Source organism: Podarcis muralis, chromosome 17 (assembly GCF_964188315.1).
Source record: "Podarcis muralis chromosome 17, rPodMur119.hap1.1, whole genome shotgun sequence".
In the NCBI taxonomy this organism is placed as follows: domain Eukaryota; kingdom Metazoa; phylum Chordata; class Lepidosauria; order Squamata; family Lacertidae; genus Podarcis; species Podarcis muralis.
In genome coordinates this window covers 38,628,975-38,648,782 of record NC_135671.1, presented here as the reverse complement: position 1 = coordinate 38,648,782, position 19,808 = coordinate 38,628,975, and the positions used below count along the sequence as shown (strand labels likewise).

The window sequence follows — 19,808 nt, the reverse complement described above, 5'->3', positions numbered from 1 at the left end:
TGCTGGGATGGGCCAGCAAGGCCCTGGAGGCGTCAAATCGCCTTCTCTAACAAGAGCAGCTCACGGTTTCTGCACAGTAGCTGGTTGTGTGCATGCACAGAAGTGCCATTCATTGGAGTGAGACCTCGGAGCCTGGCCAGGTGCTAAGAGACAAACTCCCCTGTCTTAGGTGAGCCGGCTCCCCCAACGGACATTAACTGCCAGAGCCCCCTTGCTACTGCCAGAGCTTTCCCTCCATTTGCTCCAGTCAAAGCCCTGCTTTCCCCCTCCCTCTTCCTCCCCATCGTCAGAGTTGTGGGGATGAAGAATATAAACCTCTCTCTGTACAGGAATATGCGCCGAGTGGTGAAACCAGCCTGGAGCTCTGCAGGCTTGCAGTCTGGAAGGCAGAGGAAGCATGAAGCTCCTTCTCCCTGCTCTCTTTGCCTTGGCTCTGTGGGCTCCCCTTGGCTGGGCTGCCCGGAAAAAACCTGAAAGCCCAAGCAAGGGCTTGAGTTCCTCATCCTCTCCTGCCCCAGATGGGCCAGCCCATCCCGGGAAGCGACGAAAGCAGCAGGCAGCAAGCGAGCTCATCTTGGGGCAGGGTGTGGCGGAAGGTGAGTCAGGGGGAGGCCGTGTGGGTGGTGGAACTGCATCAGGGAGGGGCTTCCAAAGGGGCGTGGTTGAAAAGTGAAGCAGTGGGGACATGAAGCGGGCAGCCGTGCAGACTACCACAAAATAGTGAAATGTACCAAACTGATACAGTCTCTCACCCCTGTGGACACTTGCAGAAAAAAGGCAACCGTGAAGAAGGGAAGCTCAGCTTCAATACTTTGTGCCCTGTTTGTCTAGCCCCGTCCATCCTGCAGTGTGTCAGCCCACATTTACGAATAAGAGTTGTCCCACATGCAGCTGGGATTTTGCAGGCAGGCTCAGCTAGAATCTTACCCCGTTGCCAGAACTGGAGGATGCAAAACCAAAAGAAAACATTCCCACAAGCTGCTTTTGCTTGGAGGGTGGTAGGGGTTGGTGGTAGTACCATTTGTAGTATTGCATATGCTGTAAATGATGTTGTGGACCATGAATTTGAATGTGTGTGCATTGCGCTGCCATGTGAGAATAAGCCCCTTAGCAAGTGGCGCATGGCAGCAACTGGAGCCATTTGGCAAAACTACATGTGAGCCTCTCGGCTATGGCTATGCTAATGAGCCCCAGGCAAACCAAAATGTAATCTAGGGCCCAGATAACAAACATCTGGGGACAAATATGTTCCTTAAGCCGTCAGTTGTTTTTCCTGGGGTAAAAGGACGCACATTTCCCCACATTTTTTCAGTATACATTTATGCATGGAGCTAGCCTCTGCTCAACATTTATGGTTACTTCCACACTGGTATCTGAAATTGCCACCCTTTGTTCACATACTTTTAATGGAGAGAAGAAATTATGTTGTTGTCAAATCATTGTAGTCCATTGGTTTCTGTGTTATTCTCCTGTAATTTGCAGACTTGGTATATGTGTGTGTTTTGGGGGGTTGTCTCCACAGACTGTTGAAGCTTTTCAGGACTACTGCAGCTTTAAAGTTCCAGTTTGCAGGTCCTCCCCATATTATTGCTTCCTGTTTATTCCATCTGGAGGGTTACTGCTGAATAACATCTCTTAGGCTGCAATCCAACACATGCTTTAGACTCTGTAAGATGGACATCAAAGTAATTAGGTTTAGACTGTTAATTGCCCAGTGTGGTGTTCTGATCATGGATGTGGTGGTCGTCTTTAAGTACTTGGTTTTTGTTTTTGTTTTTTTTTAAAAAAAATAGTAAAATAACACTGTTTAGTATAAAAAATAAAAAAGTAAAAGAGCAAGAAAACCAGTAATCAAAGCCTCTCTATCAGACAGGAAGAGAAATGGCAACAGGGACAATTAACTGAGGTTATTCAATCACCAACAATCCTCCAGTCAACGGAAAGAAATAGCATGGGCAGGATTTTCATTTTACATGGGCAAGGACTTTTTCTGACTAAAACTTTTTGCCAGCAAACATTGCAGAAAGATTTTAGCTATGGTATATATTGTTTAACAATGGTATAATATTGCTACATGCCACCCCAATCTCTGAGCAGAGTTAGATTTCAGGCTCCAGGTGCTTATAACAGCAGAGACTGTGGTGTCTTTATGAGATGTGGTTTATTTACTCACCTATACGGTCTGAGCCTCCGATGGAGGGGCTCCCAGCATCATACTCCAGGAGGGTTCTGTGTCTCCCATTCCTGCAGCCTCAGATTCAAAGTGTCCGCTCACATTGTGCTCTGACCTCCCCCAGCCCTTCAGCATGTTGCTGCTTGCAAACTGCAGCTGTATTTACTCCTGCTTACATCATACCCAACTGCAATCCTGAAACTTCTTGCTCCTAAAAACTCTGGCATTGTCTTCTGCTAACTACCCAGAGCCCAGGGCTGGCTCCACCCATTTGCTGGCTGATGGCTTATCCCCCCTCTCCTTGTTCTCTGTTAAGGACTCAGAAGCCATCATCAGGCTCAGTGGCGTAGCGTGGGTTGTCAGCACCCGGGGCAAGGCAAGTAATTTGCGCCCCCTAACCCGTGGATTTGCGCCCCCTAACCTGTAGATTTGCCCTAACCCCAGATGTTGCGCCCAGTGCGGCCGGCCCCCCCTGCACCCCCCACGCTACGCCACTGATCAGGCTGACCTGTATTTTCACACTGCTCAATTCAGCACCCGGCAGCACATCTTACTACTCCAAGCACTGCTCAAACTTCAAGACCCACCAGACCCAGGAGTTTAGGGGAGTCAAGGCACCCACAAACTAATGCCAATATAATGCTATGCAGAACTTCTGCTTTAATTCCACTTCCAGTTAATATGGAAAGGCAATTCTTGGCAGTTAGCAGTTCTAAAGGACTCCAGCAGCAAATCAACTTAGAAATACAGCCTGAAAGAGCAGTTGTGATTCAGCAGTCATTCATTCAAAGTCAAAAAAAGTGTGCTCTTGTGTATGTGTCCTCTGGCAAGGGCTGACCCAGATTTTTTGATGGATAGCCCCAAGAATCAGCAGAAAATATTCTGTTGATGTGCACAGCAAACAAAGTCACAGCATTCATCATGTTATGCTTCACCCAGGATCGACTTGACCCAGACTGCAGTAGCTCCATTGAGAGTATAGAATAAATTAATATTATATGGACCTTTCTAATCCATTTGGAAAGGCTGGTCCTGATTGTGCCCCTGAGCGAGCAAGAAGCCAGTGCAGATGAGCAAAAACTGGAGTAATATGTCCTTGCAAGCAACTGGGTTGCAAAATTCTACACCAGCTGAAGTTTCCAAAATAGAATTTAAGGGCAGCATTGAGGTGTGCAGTGTAGGGGGAAGTGGACATAAAAGTATTGTGAGGGGAATGTTATTAAAAGGGGCACTGACTCCTAGAGGATACTTGCTTAAATTAGCATTTATGGTTTGTGATAGCTGCTGGCTACTAAGTACTAGACACATCTTACCAGCCATGCTGGAAGTTGAGATCAGTGTCCTATCTGCGTATATGTCTGTGTACAGTGGTACCTCGAGTTACAGACGCTTCAGGTTACAGACTCTGCTAACCCAGAAATAGTACCTTGGGTTAAGAACTTTGCTTCAGGAAGAGAACAGAAATCGGGCTCCGGCGGCACGGCGGCAGTGGGAGGCTAAAGTGGTGCTTCAGGTTAAGAACAGTTTCAGGTTAAGAACGGACCTCCGGAACGAATTAAGTTCTTTACCCGAGGTACCACTGTATACCAATGTGAGGGAGTGTGTGCACCAGGAAAAACATAGGCAGAAATTGGGGTGGATGGGGAAAGAGGTATTCTGTTAATCTGGCCTTCTTGCTGTTTGAGACATGGTGGAGAGATGCACTGAAGAGTGTGGGCTGAACAAATGACTAATAGCAAATGAGGATGAATGCAAGACAAATGCTCAGTGGCAGACAAACTAACCTCAGGATGAACTTTCAAGAAATAGGTTGCCCAAACTCTGTTTGGAGCCCTTGCTTGTTCCCACAAGCTCAAACTGTATACATGTAACTAACACATCGTCACAAAAATGCTGTCAGTCTCAAGTATTTACCTTCTGCATAAGGAAATTAGCTGTGTCATGGCTGTCCTTGAAACTCGCTACCACTTGGAGAACCAAGAAACTGTGAATGTCGAAGGAATGTCTACATCTGCACTATGCATTTAAAGCCCAGTCGCCTCGATTCTGTCTTGTCCAGCCCTAAATTCCGATCCGATCCATGATCCTGTTTCCCACAGTGGACAGTGAGATGCCTCCTAGGAAGTCAACAAGCCAGACATAAAGGCAATACAGCAGCCTTCTCCCAGTGGCTGGTTTTGACGGACAGATTTATTCTCCAGGAATAAGCCTAATTCTCTTCTGAAGCCATCCAGGTTAATGATCATCACCACATATTGTGGGAGGTTTTAACTATGCACAGTGTGAATAGTTTTGGCTGTCCTGAATCTCCCGCCATTCGGTCCTAGTGTTGTGAGAGAGGCAGAAAGAGAGGTTGCTCCTGGAACAGCCTGTTTACTGAACATTCATCCTGACCTGTTTCCAGGGAGGTTTGATGATGTTGCATCGAAGCAAGCGCTATCACACGTTTCCCCATGCATTTTCCTGCCATATTCCTTATCAAAGAAATTATGGTCTTTTGGGGAAGTGGGTTTGTTTGTGTGAGAGCTCCCAATCAACTGTAAATGTGTGATTGGCCAGTGCGTCACTGAATCCCACCCAAAACAATCGGCCACCTGGAAGTGCCCAGAGAGAAAATCTTTTCTCTGGGGACTTGCTCACACAGACTTCCTTTTGTGCAGAGTTCCTAGGAACAGGTCCAGGCTTTAAAGCTCCATGTCCAAGTATTTTGTTTTTTGTCTCGGCGTTTTCCCCAGGAAAACCTGCATTTTACCACTGAATGGAAATCAGGTTTTCCACAGATGGTCATTTGCTCCAATTCAGCAGTAAAACGTGGGCTTTCCCAGGGAAAGTTGTGGGGCAAACACAAAACTGCTTGGTCAGGGAACTTTAAAGCCCGGACCTGTGCCTGGAAAGCAGGGTGCCAAAGAAAGTCTGGATGAGCCCTGCGCCCCACGTCACATTAGAACCCAGGGTCAGGTTTTACCACCCTGCTGTAGTACTCCCAAGGGAAGCACATTGATTTTTCTGGTAGGACTTATTGGCAGCCACTGACGCACATGGGAGGAGAAAGGAAATGTCCTCAGGGACACCACAGATGTAGCACCTTGACCTGCTTCTTGCCCCTAATGATCCCAGGCCTTAGGGGGCAAATCCAATCCTATCTGCTATCTGCGGGAGGCAGTGGAAGACAGGAGAGCCTGGCGTGCTCTGGTCCATGGGGTCACGAAGAGTTGGACACGACAAAACGACTAAACAACAACAAAATGCAGACTTAGGTCCTGTTTCCTGGTCACTCTGATGAGGCATAATTTTAGAAGCTATTACATAGGTAGGCAGGATGTGCATTTTTCAAATCCTAAGTAAATAACCGAGGTGTCGTGGTTTCTGTTTCCTCTTTTGAATTTGCAGAGACCCTCAAATCTGTAGCCGGTGTGGAAAGTGTTGCAGGAGAAAAGGGCTTGCGCCAGAAAGGTGAAAAGCCTTCGATCCTGAAGAACAGTGTCTTGAGGAGGAAGGAGGCAGCACTCCCCAACTACCTGAATGGCCAAAATCTGGGGCAGGGAGGTGTGCCGAAGAAGTTGTCCAAATTTGGAAAGAAGGTATTGGGCACAAAGAGAGCAGAGGCTGCCAGCAGCAGCATGGGCACAAAACCAGAATCCGCTGCCCCTGCGACAAACCTCAGCCTGGCCCAGGCAGGCAGTATGTACCCGCAGAAAGGTATGAACAAGAGTGGGAATAAAGGGATGAAGGCCAGCCTGTGAATAAGCTTGGACCAGTTTCATTGTTAAGCTTGCCTACCAGTTTTAGGCTGCAATTCCAAGCATGCTTACTATGAAGTAAGTCCTGCGAAACTCAGTGGGCCTTACTTCTGAGTAAGGCTGTGTGTGCAGCATACATTTAGAGCAGACCCACCCTGCAAAGAGTCCTGGGAACTGTAGTTCACCCCTCACAGAGCTACTATATCTAGTGCCCTTAACAAAGTACTTCTAATTGTGGGAATTAGACTGTAGCTCCCATTTGCAGAGTATGCAGAAGGCAGCCCTGGGCTGTTTGACTCTTTAGTTCTCTTTCCCCTCCTATAAAAACTACGCAATACACTCTCTTTTAAAGTTTAAAGAACATATGACTTTTACTTAGTGTACTTGCAGTGCAGTTTCAGATTAAATATACAATACAGGTGGATGTTTCTTTTAGTCACTAAAACATCTCACCTAGATTAAGCTGTTGCAGACTAACGAACATTTACAGACTGACGATACTCTGACTCCAAGGCAGACAGCAGCACAACACAACACAACACAACACAACACAACACAACACAACACAACACAACACAACACAACACACCTGTTGCTCTGACTGCTAAGACTCACAAGACTGTGAATAACAGAACCAAGGGAAGTCACAAGGTCCTACAGCCCTTTCAAACATCAGCCCTTGACATATGCATTTTGGATGCTAACATCCCACACTAATTTCCGTGGAGGTTAACTGTACAGTTAATACAGGTAGGGTTTTTCAATTTTGTTGTTCTGTATGGGACAATGACAATAAAGATATCATATCATCATATCATATCATATCATATCATATCATATCATATCATATCGTAGCATATCGTAGCATATCGTATCATAGGGTTGATGCCCAGGCTGTCGGGAGCCCCAGAGAAGTGCACTCCATTGGGACACTTCCTATATCAATGGTGTTTATTTGGTAATAGTCATGGGGAGCTGCAAGGTGCCATTTTTAGCTACCACCAACATAGGGGCCCTGTGGGAAATGTAAAACGGTGGCATGCAGAAGGCCTCTTCCAACAGACCTGGCTCTAAGTGCAAGAGCATCTGATAGTGGAGTTCAACATGTGGCAGAGTGGAAGACTGATCTAACCCATGGCTCCCCTTTTGAATGAACAGCTGGGCAAGAGAGAGTGAGCCATGCTGTCTTTGTGCAGGGCAACTACCTGGTCAATGGTGCCCCAAGTTAATCAAGGACTGTTAATTAGGTATTGGGCCCCCTGTTAGGTGCGGGTGGAGCGGAGATGGGTCATGTAGGTGCCAAAATGTCTTAGTCTGCTTTGCCTTTCATTGCGCATCTCTTGTCTCTACAGGTTTGATCCATGTAGAGAAAACACCAGTGAAGGAACCTGTTACCCCACAGAAGGCAAAGGCAAGAAAGGAATACGCCGTCACATCTAGGAATAGTACTCGGATACAGATAGGAAAAGTGCCAGGCCCTTGGCATGGAAATGAAAGCCAGGCACTCTCTAGTCCTACCCACAAAAATACTGGCAAGGCAAAAGAAGGAAAGGAGCCCAGAATAATACAAAGCAATGCCAGCCGGGCACTGCTGCAGAAGGAGAACATCTCTCCCCACAGGAACACCAGCAAGCCAGCATCAAGAAAGGACCAAGGCTTCAGAAACGCCAGTCACACCCCAATGCGGAAAGAGTATAGTGCCCTCACTAGGAATGGCACTCAGGCCCAGGGAGTGAAAGAGCCCAGGCTTCTCCCGAAAAAGGCCAGCAAGGCACAATCAGAGAAAGAACATGGCATTCCGTCGGCAAACACCAGTTGGTCCCTGACACGGCAAAAGCAGGGCATCTCCCAGAGAAATGCCAGCCAGGCACAGATGAATAAGCGGCTCAGAGCTGTTCACCTAAATGCTAGCCAGGCACTGTCAGGGAAAAGGCTCATCACCCCAAACAGGAATACCAGCTGGGTTGAGGTCAGGAAGGAGCCCACCCTTACCCATAAGAATGCCAGCCAGGCAGCGCCACAGGAAAAACCCAGATTTTCTCACAGGAATGCCAGCCAGGCATTGCCAGGGAAGCAGGATGGCTCCCAGCAAAGGAATACCAGTTGGGCAGAGGTTAACAAGGAGCACAGACCTCCTCACCAGAACGCCAGTTGGGCATTGCCAAGGAAAGACTCCAGTTCTTCCCGCAGAAATGTCAGTCGGTCACTGGCAGGGGCAGAACATGGCATCCTGCGCAGGAAAGGTGGACAGGCACGAGCAAGGAATCTGCCTGGTGTCCCCTTCAGAAATGTCACCCAAACTGAGGCTGTGAAAGAGCAAAACGTATCTCATAGAAATGTCTTCAGAGCAGGAGGCACACCAAAATGGCAACCTGCCGTGCCAAAGGAAAGAGATGAGCCCATAATGCCATCCTTGCCCGTGACCTGCCTGCTTTCTGAACATGCCATCGCTTGTGGCAATGCTCGCCTGAAACATGTGCCCAGGCTGAGTGACACTGCGCTCAGAACCCTCTACCTGGCAGGTGAATATCTGAGGCAGGAAAGGGATTTTTCTTCTTCACCAGCCTGTGTCTCTCCAGCTTCTCTTTCCTCACCTCATTCCCAGTGTAAACACTCTTCTGGGCCCAATAACTGGCTTATCGTGCAAACCTATACATGTCTACTCAGAAGTAAACTCCACTGAGCTCAGTAGGACTTACTCCCAGGTAAATGTGTATAGGATTGCAGCCTTGTTCAGTCGGTACTCTGCAGTGCGCTCATTATTAATGATCCTGCTTTCAATACTATTTGTGCCTGCAAAGTTTTCGGGTGATCAGACTGTTTAATTTTCAATCAGTGCATACCCTATAACTTCCTGCTGAAATCCTTTTAACTTTTCATACCACACATGTTTTGGGGTGTTTTTCCTCTTGCTTTTGTTGCACTGTAGCCCCTCTGGAGAGCAATAATGTGGTAGCATTGGGGAAGCATCACAGAACAAAAAATAAAGCAGGAAAAAATCCACCACTATAATTGTGCAAGGATATGTTGCAGAATGCACTTGCAGCCAAACACCAGTTTGGAAGGGCCCTTTCTCCCCGTTTTCCAAATGTCTGTGTGGTGGATAGAAGCCAGCTAGATCTGGAATTCCCAAAAGGTTTGTGTGCTGCTGGGATCAATATCATGACTTTTGCTCTGACAGGAACCCAAATACAGTACGGACAAATTCTTTAGGGGCCCATCAATGTATCACAGTGGGTTGGAGGTTAGCACTCACCATAGTTTGCCTGCAAACTTGTGGTACTAGGAAGCAGAGACTGGAGGAGGGAATTGTTGCACAGGAAGTGGGAGCACAGGTCATTCAAACCATGGTTATGAGGGGAGGGTAAAGAGGGGAAGAGACTATGAGGATGGAACATAAGGATGATTTAACAGGCAAATAACTATAGACTAACATGGACAAATATGTTACTGAGATTTAATGGAACCCCTAAAGAAAGACACATCACAAGGAGCCAGTGAAATACCAATTTAGGACACTAGAAGATAATTAAAAAGGGGAAAAAATGTTATGAGGATTTCTTGAATGGCAAAATATGATGGTTGGAGATCTGGGAGGGAATTCTGAGATAACACAATCATGCAGAATGAAAAAACAAAAACAAAAAACGAGTATATATGTTAGATACTTTGAATAATGGCTATATATTCACAATTGGCAGATAGGGAAACAGAAGTGTCTCTTTCTCTTTTTTCTTCTCTTTCACTCTCTCTTTTCTTTTGGATTGAGTCTCTTGTATGATCTTTGATTTTGGGTGCCTCTTGAGTAGCGTTAACTAGATACAGATAGGTAGCCGTGTTGGTCTGCCATAGTCAAAACAAAAAAATTCCTTCCAGTAGCACCTTAAAGACCAACTAAGTTAGTTCTTGGTATGAGCTTTCGTGTGCATGTATCTGAAGAAGTGTGCATGCACACGAAAGCTCATACCAAGAACTAACTTAGTTGGTCTTTAAGGTGCTACTGGAAGGAATTTTTTTGTGTTAACTAGATGTATATCTTAACATCTAAAATTTTATATCTGTGATAAATGAAGATACATACAGGGAGCTGACAGAGAAAGGCAGGTCAGAGTGTTTTTTCTCAGAGTGGGAGAATGAAGAAGTGGAAGCTCTTCCAGGTGGGAGGATTCAGTGTGTGAAGATCAAATTAAAGGGTGATTGAGGGCTATATACCTGTATGCATAATTTTGTGTCTTATAAGGATCATATGAGGATTATTAATGTGTTTCATTTTCTCTTTCTATTTAGTTGTTTCTGTTTGATAAATTGTTTTCTATTATTCTCTTTAGTTTAGTTGAAATTTTATAGAATATTAGTTTGAAAACCTTTAATAAAATTGATTTTTTAAAAAAGTTTGGAGGAACAGAATGAGATTTCTGAGTGTTATGTACTGAAGTTCTCACCCTGGGCCAGCAGGGGGATACTGTAGATAGTTATGCAAATGAAGGATCGAAAGTGACGTTCAGTGATTGGATAGTTTTAGAAAGTTGCAACAGTTACTTTGTTCTGGAGCTCTATATAAGCAGGCTGACTGAGCTCCTCAGTTCAGTTCTGTTCTGGCCTCTGAAATAAACAAGAGCTGTTTGAAGAATCGCTGTGTTGTCTGATATGTTCGCCCACAACTTACGGTAACACTGAGCTGGGCTTTTAGAGTTGCCATTACAAGGCCCAGAGCGTGATCTTCCCTGTAACTGCTTTTGCACCTCTCACCTTCCATCTTTTATGCTTCCCAGAGAATGAGATCACTCATGTCCCAGCTGGGATTTTCTTGGGGTTGCCCAATCTAGAATGGCTGGATCTCAGCAAGAACAAGCTGGATTCCACAGGCCTGCACCCAGAAGCTTTCAAGGTGAGTGGAGACGGGAAAGACCTTTTGCTATGAAGGGAGGTTCAGAAGCAAAGAGGGAAGTCAATTTATTCAGGGGGACGGGGACTGAGGGGGAAATAGATTATCACAGGCACCTTTGGAGATCAATTACTCCTAACTTCTTCAATTAAAGGAGATTCTGAAACTAGGACTGTACATGCAAAGAATGTGTTGGGCCATTGCTCTATAATTTGCCCATTTGAAAGACAATAATACCTGAATTATTTCTTGTTGACTATTGAACATGATCACAACCCCGTCAGTACCTTTCTTCTTGCATGCAGAATCTCACCAAGCTGAAGCGCCTGAATCTGGATGGGAACCGCCTCACTGCAGTCCCAGCTTTGCCCAGTTCACTACAAGAGCTAAAGATGAATGACAATAATTTAGAAGGACTGCAGAGACACAACTTCCGAGGTAGGGGTCACTTTATAAAACGTCCTTCCTTGGATGTGTGTGTGTACTCTGCATATGATCAGAGGCCCTCATTCCTAGGTGCCGGAATTTTTGTAAACACAAGACGGCACCCTATTAAGTCACATTCCCTATAGATTTCTGAAACTCTGGCATACACACCTAGGGGCTCATCTATACTTCCTACTGTTCTGCTTCTTTCCTCGGGGAAAGGTGCTCTTTAACACTCAATCGGAACAAACAGTAATTCAGGTTTTCTTAGGATTGATGTTTGCTCTGATTGAGCACTAAAGTTCAGATTTTCCCTGGAGAAGGAGTGGGGCAAGCGGAAAACTGCTCAGACCCCCCATGGTTTCTAGGCATGGGACGAATGGAAGTGTGCAGAAGCTCTTCGTCATTAGAAAAAAATTACATTTTCCATAGCAAAGAGAACTGCACTGAGACATGGAAATTATATCATTATTATATTATTATTTATTAAATTCCTATACTGCCCTTAATCTGAAGGTCACAGGGTAGTTTACAATATAAAAACACAAAAATACATCCCATAGTAAGAAATGAAAACAATACCCCATATACACAACTTAAAAGGCCACAGATAATTTAATTGGCCAAAGGTCTTGGAGAAGGTTGCTTGTGGGCATTTCTGTAGAACAGCCGCTGTTAATATTTAAGATTGTGATGGCGATTACAACCACCCTGTTTTATGATCTCCACATTTTAAGCAGGACTAGAGCTATGGCAACCACTTAATAAGATGTTAAGAATTCATTCCTTTGCTTATGATTTGCTACACTTATAGGCCACTTTGCTGCCAGGGAACCCAAGGCAGCATACAAAGTTCTCCCCCACCCATTTTAGCTTCACAACAACCCTGCGAAGTAGGCTAGGCTGAATGATAGTGACTGCCCAACATGAATTCTGTGGCTGTGTGGGAATTTGAATCCTAGTCTCCAGAGTCCTAGGGCACATTCTTATTTCCCTTTGCCCCACTGCTGCCTTGTGGAACATATTCAGGGGAAGTAAAGGCTGAGGAGCAAATCCTACACAAATCTGGAGTGGAGTTTCCAAGACAGTTGGATGCCATTTTGTACACGTTGTTTCTGGCAACTCCTGCAGCCCAGCTGGTGCCAAACTCATTTCTTTGCTTTCCTTTGGAGAGGCCAAGAGGGGGAGGGGCTTGTCATCTGGGCAGCCCAGGACCTCTAGACCAGGGGTCAGCCAGTCCACCGTCCCTCTGACCATGTGGTGGGCTGGACTATATTTTGGAAAAAAAGAATGAATTAATTCCTATGACCCACAAATAACCCAGAGATGCATTTTAAATAAAAGCACGCATTCTACTCATGTAAAAACACGCTGATTCCCGGACCATTCACAGGCCGGATTGAGAAGGTGATTGGGCCGCATCTGGCCCATGGGCCTTAGGTTGCCTACCCCTGCTCTAGACACACAGACCAGGCTTGCACCCCAGAGAGGTCACTTCAGGCAATGTGATTCTCCAGCAGTTTGGCTCTCTCTCCCCCCCCCCCCCCGGAGGCACACTCCATTGTCTCCCAAGACAGACAGGTGGCAACAACTTCTGAGGAGAGATACATAGGCTTGTATTGTAAACCTTAAGGGCAAATTACATTGCAGATAACGGTGTCTGGCGCAGCCCTACACAGTGCGCACACATGTTATCAAGATGCACAATAGAACAATTACATAATGGGATGCCCGGCAATTTCAAGTGACCTCATTTTGCTAACAGCATCCATGTGTCTAAATGACCTGAAACTATTGCCCAGACACATTGAAAGTAGACAACAGTAGCAAAAAGAGATTCCCCATATAAACAAATCTCATGGATCGCTACTACAAAGGCAAATCTAGATATGTTGTTGTCCCCGTCCCCCCGCATTGTCCTTTGACAAAGCCAGCACTCTACTGAATGCAATGCACCGTGTTCACGCAGACACGTTATGCTATTTCCAATATCGGTGTGAAGATCTTCCATCAGTTTGGAAGCCAGGAAGCCTGCTGTTACTGGTCTAGTGTCTTTCTGTTTCTATAATTGCCCAGTGCTGGATGTGTGTGGGTTGTTTCCTGAGAAGTTTGTTAGCAGCTGATAAATGGGGGCTAAAGAGGAAGCTGGGATGCACACTGGGCCTCCTGGGAGCAAGTTCTGCTGCTAACAGAGGCCCGTTGTTTCTACTCTGTCCATCCTGAGAGTGTTCCAGCAGTGGAAACTGAAAGGAAATGTAAAAACTGGACTAATATGCTTACATGCATTAATTTTATATAATTTGAAATTTTTGTTCCTTAACAATTGGGGGATTCTGATAGCTGTGTTGCCAATATATTTCTCCCCTGTTAAAGTGTTGTTGTCCCTGTGTCTTTCCAAGCACCCTGGGGAGGCAGAAATTTGGCAGGTGAAGCTTTCTCCATTCTTTGCTAAATCCCTCCATGTCAGCGAAAAGGCAAAGAGCTTAAGAGCAAGGCTGGTAATGGGAGGCAGGATGGGCGTGGGCAGAGAAGGGAATATTTGACCCATATTCAAATGTATATTGACCTGCATATCAGTCCTGTATTTCAGTTTTGGGGGTAGCCTCTTAGCTTCTGTGAGGTCCTCCTTTGCAGCTGTTTTTCAAAGGCTACAGAGGGCATGATTTGGTTAAAACTGGAGGAATTCAGGGAGTGAGATTAGTGCATTTCCTTAAGGGGTGCTCTGCCTGTCCCAGTATAATTCCAGCACTGGAATGATTTCTGAATGTCATTTCATTATACATTTGGGGAGCCCCCCCTTCTCATCTCATATGTGAGCCTTCAAAGAATTAATTCTTCCACAGCACTGTGATGGCACGTCCAGACTGTTGTTATTTTTGCAGGTACAATTAAATGGCATAGCAGCAAATTTATACTGCACAATTAAAATGGCTTCAGTGGTCTTGTGCAACAAAACTGTCCTCCCTCCAAAAAACCTGGGCTTTCTGCAGCAAGGAAACATGATGGGAAGGAACAGGGAAGTTTCTTTATAGTAGTTGCGGGGGGGAGCTTGCTGTTTTATATTTTGAAAATCAATCAAAATCAATCAATCAATCAATCAATCAATCAATCAATCAATAGGATGGGGAAATGCCCCAGAAAGTGTGGGATATGCTTGATGCAACATCATACAACCTTCCTGCAAAGAAATAAGGACAAATGCTTAATAAATAGCTGCCACCATATAACGTTCCCACAATCTTTGTGCCAAACATCATCAGGATGAATGCTCAATAAGCAGGTTTGCTGCAAGTGGCCAGAGGAGATTCATGGATTCATCTCTCCTCTGCACAGGCCTCTTCAAGCTGCTCACCCTGGAGCTGGAGGCAAACGAGCTGCATGACGGGAACGTGCTCCCCACCACCTTCAAGCCCCTGAGCAGACTCATCTACCTGCGACTGGATCGGAACCGCTTTCGAGCCATCCCGCCAGGTTTGCCTGCCTCCTTGCAGGTGAGCACAGCAGGGGTTGTTCTTTGTAACAGGACCAGACCCTAGTCAGGGGGCTGTCAGCTGAACCAGGAGCCAAACCTGGTAGGTCAAGGGGTATAAAGTAATGTATGAGATTTGAAAGGAATACCATACAGCAAGCAATGTGCAACTTCAAATAGGCTGCGACCTACTACCCAGTATCAAAAATGGGCAGTGATCTACTGGCCCTCCAGATGTTTTAAGACTACAATTCCCATCATCCCTGACCACTGGTCCTGCTAGCTAGGGATGATGGGAGTTGTAGTCCCAAAACATCTGGAGGGCCGAGTTTGCCTATGCCTGATTTACCCATTGTCATTCTTCAACTTAAACATACTCTTCCCGCCCCCCCCCTTAACACATGTGTTTTAAGCCGTGCTTATTTTAGACCCCCTCCAGGCCAAACTGGTCTGTCTGTTGGTCTCTCCTGCCCGCTCCACCCTAGAAGGTCACTAGCCGGGCTAGTGGTATGCACTGCAGAGCTCTCACCTGGCGCCGCTTCTTCTCTGGGCAGCAGCCAGGATAGAGAAAGAAGCTCTGAAGTGAGCCAGTGATGTCTGCATTGTCTGCTCAGGGCAGCAGCACCACTGTCAAATCAGCCAAATAGTGGGCACAGTACTGCACCTAAGATTAAAACTGCAGAGTGGAAGGAAAGGAGGACCATTTTCTGCCTCCCCACTTCCAGCTACTCTCTGAAGACTGGAGAAGAGACCCTCTTAAGAATATTAGGGGGTAGGCAGGGGAAGGACTAGACCATGTGAAAAATGAACATAATATTTTAGCTGCAGTTCATTCATTTTCAGCTTTGTATTCTTGTTATAAAAAAAGTGTGCATAGCCATTCCGTTGTTAAACCTAGGTTTAAGGATGCCAATTATCTCTTAGCCTTCATGTCTCAGTTTCTAACACGGCAACCATGGGAGGGGTGTATATGTTGCCCTCATGTCCTTGTGGACTTCCCAGAGTCACCTGGTTGGCCATTGTGTGAAACAGGATACTGAACTAGGGCTGGTCCAGCAGGGTTATTTCCCTCTGCTCCTGTGATACCACCTACATCTCTCTTTAAAGACGACTGTCTGTCTCCAGTTCAGCCCCATTTAACTTGTCTCATTCTGGAGTTCTTCTGTATGTTGTTGTTTTAGAGGTGGATGGGTTGTGTGAGATAGGTACTGGATTTGTTTGCCACACAAAGCTGGACAGGGACTGGGCAGAACTGGAACCAAGGAAGAGGTGGGGGGGATGCTGGAATCAACTGTGTGGTGTGTGTGTGTGAAGCTGGAGTCATATTAAAAGACAGATTTAAAATCAACAGTTTCCCACCTTTGCAGGAGCTGCACCTCGACTCTAATCGCATTGAGGAGGTGACCGAGAGTGTCCTCAACAAAACCCTGAACCTCACTGTGCTGGTTCTGAGCAACAACAAATTGCAGGAAGATCGCATTGCTCCACGTGCCTGGATAAACCTCCCGTGAGTACCTTAGCATCATTTTCTCATACCAGTGATACTCCAAAAGAAGAGGGTATGAGAAAATCCAGATTGAGGGAGGGGAAAGTGTGGGAAGGTGATTTGGAGGTGACTGTCATTTTTTAAAAAATAAATTCTCTTTCAAATTCTGAGGTTTGATTAACAAATCTATTTCTTTTATCTAATTTGAACAATTCATTAAGTTGATGATATTGTAATCAAGCTGTTACTATACTTATCTTCTCCAGACCTTTTTATTTTAACATCTCCATCTACATCCATTAAGAAATCTCTACATGTTGCCTACTCGTTTTTCATATTTCATTTTTTCACTGATATAACTTCTATGGGAAAAAGCCACAAAGATGTCTTTTTCTAACGGATTTTTATATTTATCTCATACTGTATATAAATTCTTCCTGATAACATGATTCATGAAACCTTTATGCATTTTAACTTTACCATACCATTAATATGACTGCCAGCCAAACTTATTGCCATGTCCTTCCAAGTCTAACACCTGTGTATTTTGCAATACTAACCACTCCTTTAGCTAGCAAAGACAAGATGCCTCATAATAAAGTTGTAGGTCTGGCTGGAGGTAACTGTCATATGGACAACAGAGAAAACAGAGATACAGGAAGTTTATTGTCCATATTAAACCACAATATGCCCCCAAGTGCAATGCTTTTCCCAAGGAAGGGAATGGCAGCAATTCATGTATACAGGAGGAAATCTGGGACACCACTGTTGGGAACTCAGGAATCCCCATGGGCTGTGTGTGTCTTTTTCCTCCTCAGGAAGCTGGAGGCCTTGGACCTGTCTCACAACCGCCTGGTGCACGTGCCTTCATTTCTACCCCGGCACCTGAAGCAGCTGACTCTGCACCACAACCGCATTGAGCGCATCCCTGGCTACGTCTTTGCCCACATGAAGCCTGGCCTGGAGTTTCTGCATCTGTCCCACAATGCACTGAGGGACGATGGCATCCACGCCGTCTCCTTCCTGGGGCTCTACCGCTCCCTTGCTGAGCTGCTCTTGGACAACAACCAGCTCCAAGCCATTCCCCGTGGCATCCTGAACTTAAAGGGGCTGCAGGTTCTGAGACTGAGCCACAACCGCATCAGGTAAAGCAGGGATGGGGAGACAGTGGCCCTTTGCATAGTTATTGGACTCCACTTTGCATCATTCCTGACCATTGGCCATGCTGGCTGGGGCTTGTGGGAGTCCATCAGTACTGAGAAAGGCACAGGTTCTCCATCTCCAAAAGAGAGCCTACTCTGCTTCTTGCATCTGCAAGCGATGAGAAATCCTAGGGCATTACAGTCAGTCTGTTTGGAGGAAAGAGTGCTGTAGGGACTGGTGGCGTTTGTGTAAAATCTGAATGTATATAAATATACCAATTAGCAAGCAAGCACGCAGGCAGCCCAGCACACAACAGAACAGCTATTGTCAGGCTCCGCAGGAAACTATTTTAAATACCTGGTATCTTGAGGCTGTATTTTGCTCCTGGGATAAAACACAGGAAATGAGATTCCTAGCCTTGCTACTCTCACCCTCATTTTAAAGATGACTTATGTGAGCCAAGAAGTTTTAATCTCATTCTCCTATTATCCATGAACTCACTACTACATTGTCTTGGGTAAGCCAGTCAGCACCTCTCCTGACCAAACCTGTAATATGGGGATCATGCTCAGCCACCTCACAGGGTTGTTGTTTGTACTGCAGAGAGAAGGTACTGTATGTGAAGCCCTGTCAAGGGCTGCATGATGCTGAGGGTTCTTAGTCTCTCTTCCTGGCAGGCATGTCCCCCTGAACTCTGTCTGTGACACGCGGGTGGCAGAGGACTCGAACATTGTGTCGATGCACCTGGAAAACAACTTGATTGACCGCCGCCGGATCCCGCCCACAGCCTTCTCCTGCATCAAAGCCTACCACAGTGTAGTGTTGCGGCCGCAACAGAATGAAGAGGACGACTACTAAAGGTGCCTTGCAGATCACTCGCAACAGCTGTGAGGTGGTCACAAGCTATGGGACCAAACACTGTCCCAACCTGGGGGCGTGGGGAGAGATATTGCTCTTCAAGACATCACAGTGCTGCAGGGGCAAGGAAATAGGCACCTATCTCTTCTCTGTAACTTGTTTCACGCTCCCCACTAGAGGCTTCAGGGGCAGTCTTTTAAGGAATCAGGTTTTTTTTGTGTTGAGAGAGTACTGGAAACATTACAAATGTACAAAGGTGAACACAGATGACCAGGTGAATACCTAGCAGACAACATTCCACACAGACACCCGGTGCCCCCAAAGCAGCAGCATATTTCTGAACCTCTCTTGTCATCCTGCTACAAAACTCAAGGCTTCCGTATCCTTTGCTGCCTCTGTTGCAGCACCAGACTGTCTCCTTAGCTCTTCTTCAAGCAGGTGGAGAGGACACTTAGCTTGTTGCCACCTGTTAATCAAAGGCCTTTAGCAGGAACCTTTAGCAAAGCAATTGTGAAAAAGCCTTGAGAGAAGTTCTTCTAGTGCAGGCATGGAGAAGCCTGTGGCCCTTCAGATATTGCTGGACTCCAACCCCCATCATCCCTGACCATTGGCCGGGCTATGCTCAGGCTGGTGGGAAATGAGAGTCCAAAGGCAGCTGGAAGGCCACCGATTCCACATCCCTGAACGAGATCTTCTGTCTGGCACCAGAAGGTAGATAGGTTTTGTTGTGGATGGTCTGTGTTTTGTCATCTGTGTGGTGCTGACAACATCTCCAAAGACGTTGTTTCTACTCTCCCTACCCTAACCATTGTAGTCAGCACCTGAGGCTTTTACCACCTCATAACCCTCCAAATTCTGCTGCATATAACGAGTGAGGGGGGTGCATTCCAGACTCTCTCTCTTTAGACTTTCCACAGCAAAAACTCACAATATGGTAGCATTTTCTCTCCAGTATATCAGTTTGATAAGAAGTTTTTTTTAAACAACAACAACAACAACAACAACAACAACAAATGAACATAAATTCTAGCAGACAGCTCAGTGCTCTTATCCCACCTCCTTTTTATGTGGTAAATGTTATTAATATGTCTGGTGCTATATACTTTCTGTATTTCTTCACTTACGTTGAAATCTCTCACAATTGTTTTATGTATAACTGTTTTTGCTCCTTCAATTTGTGAATTAAAAAACCTTCTTTAAATAAAATAAAAAATAGTTTAAAACAATGTTAATTCAAGTGTTTTGTTTTCTGCTGTACCTTACTTACTCATTCCTAACAGTGACCCAGGATATACAGTGGTACCTCGGGTTACAGAAGCTTCAGGTTACAGACGCTTCAGGTTACAGACTCTGCTAACCCAGAAATAGTACCTCATGTTAAGAACTTTGCTTCAGGATGAGAACAGAAATAATGCCGCCACGGCAGCAGCGGTAGGCCCCATTAGCTAAAGTGGTGCTACAGGTTAAGAACAGTTTCAGGTTAAGAATGGACCTCCAGAACGAATTACGGTAAGTTCTTAACCCGAGGTACCACTGTATCTCAAAGTTTAAAGTTAACACTGACTCCTTTGAGTGGGAGAGGATGAGCTTGCGGTTTGCAAACCATATGACGAAACAAATGCTCTTGA

At 45.7% G+C, this 19,808-nt stretch overlaps 1 protein-coding gene across 1 annotated transcript; it reads left to right on the top strand.

Annotated features, from left to right (window-relative positions):
* Nucleotides 1-266: 266 nt before the first annotated feature.
* On the top strand, nucleotides 267-19,400 carry LOC114588107 (uncharacterized). The gene is made up of 9 exons (XM_077921319.1): nucleotides 267-596; nucleotides 5,564-5,854; nucleotides 7,266-8,435; nucleotides 10,686-10,801; nucleotides 11,104-11,236; nucleotides 14,558-14,715; nucleotides 16,061-16,200; nucleotides 16,998-17,324; nucleotides 18,000-19,400. Exons 1-9 carry the CDS (start codon nucleotides 398-400, stop codon nucleotides 18,178-18,180), a joined length of 2,715 nt encoding a protein of 904 aa, XP_077777445.1. The 5' UTR covers nucleotides 267-397; the 3' UTR covers nucleotides 18,181-19,400.
* The last annotated feature ends 408 nt before the right edge of the window (nucleotides 19,401-19,808 follow it).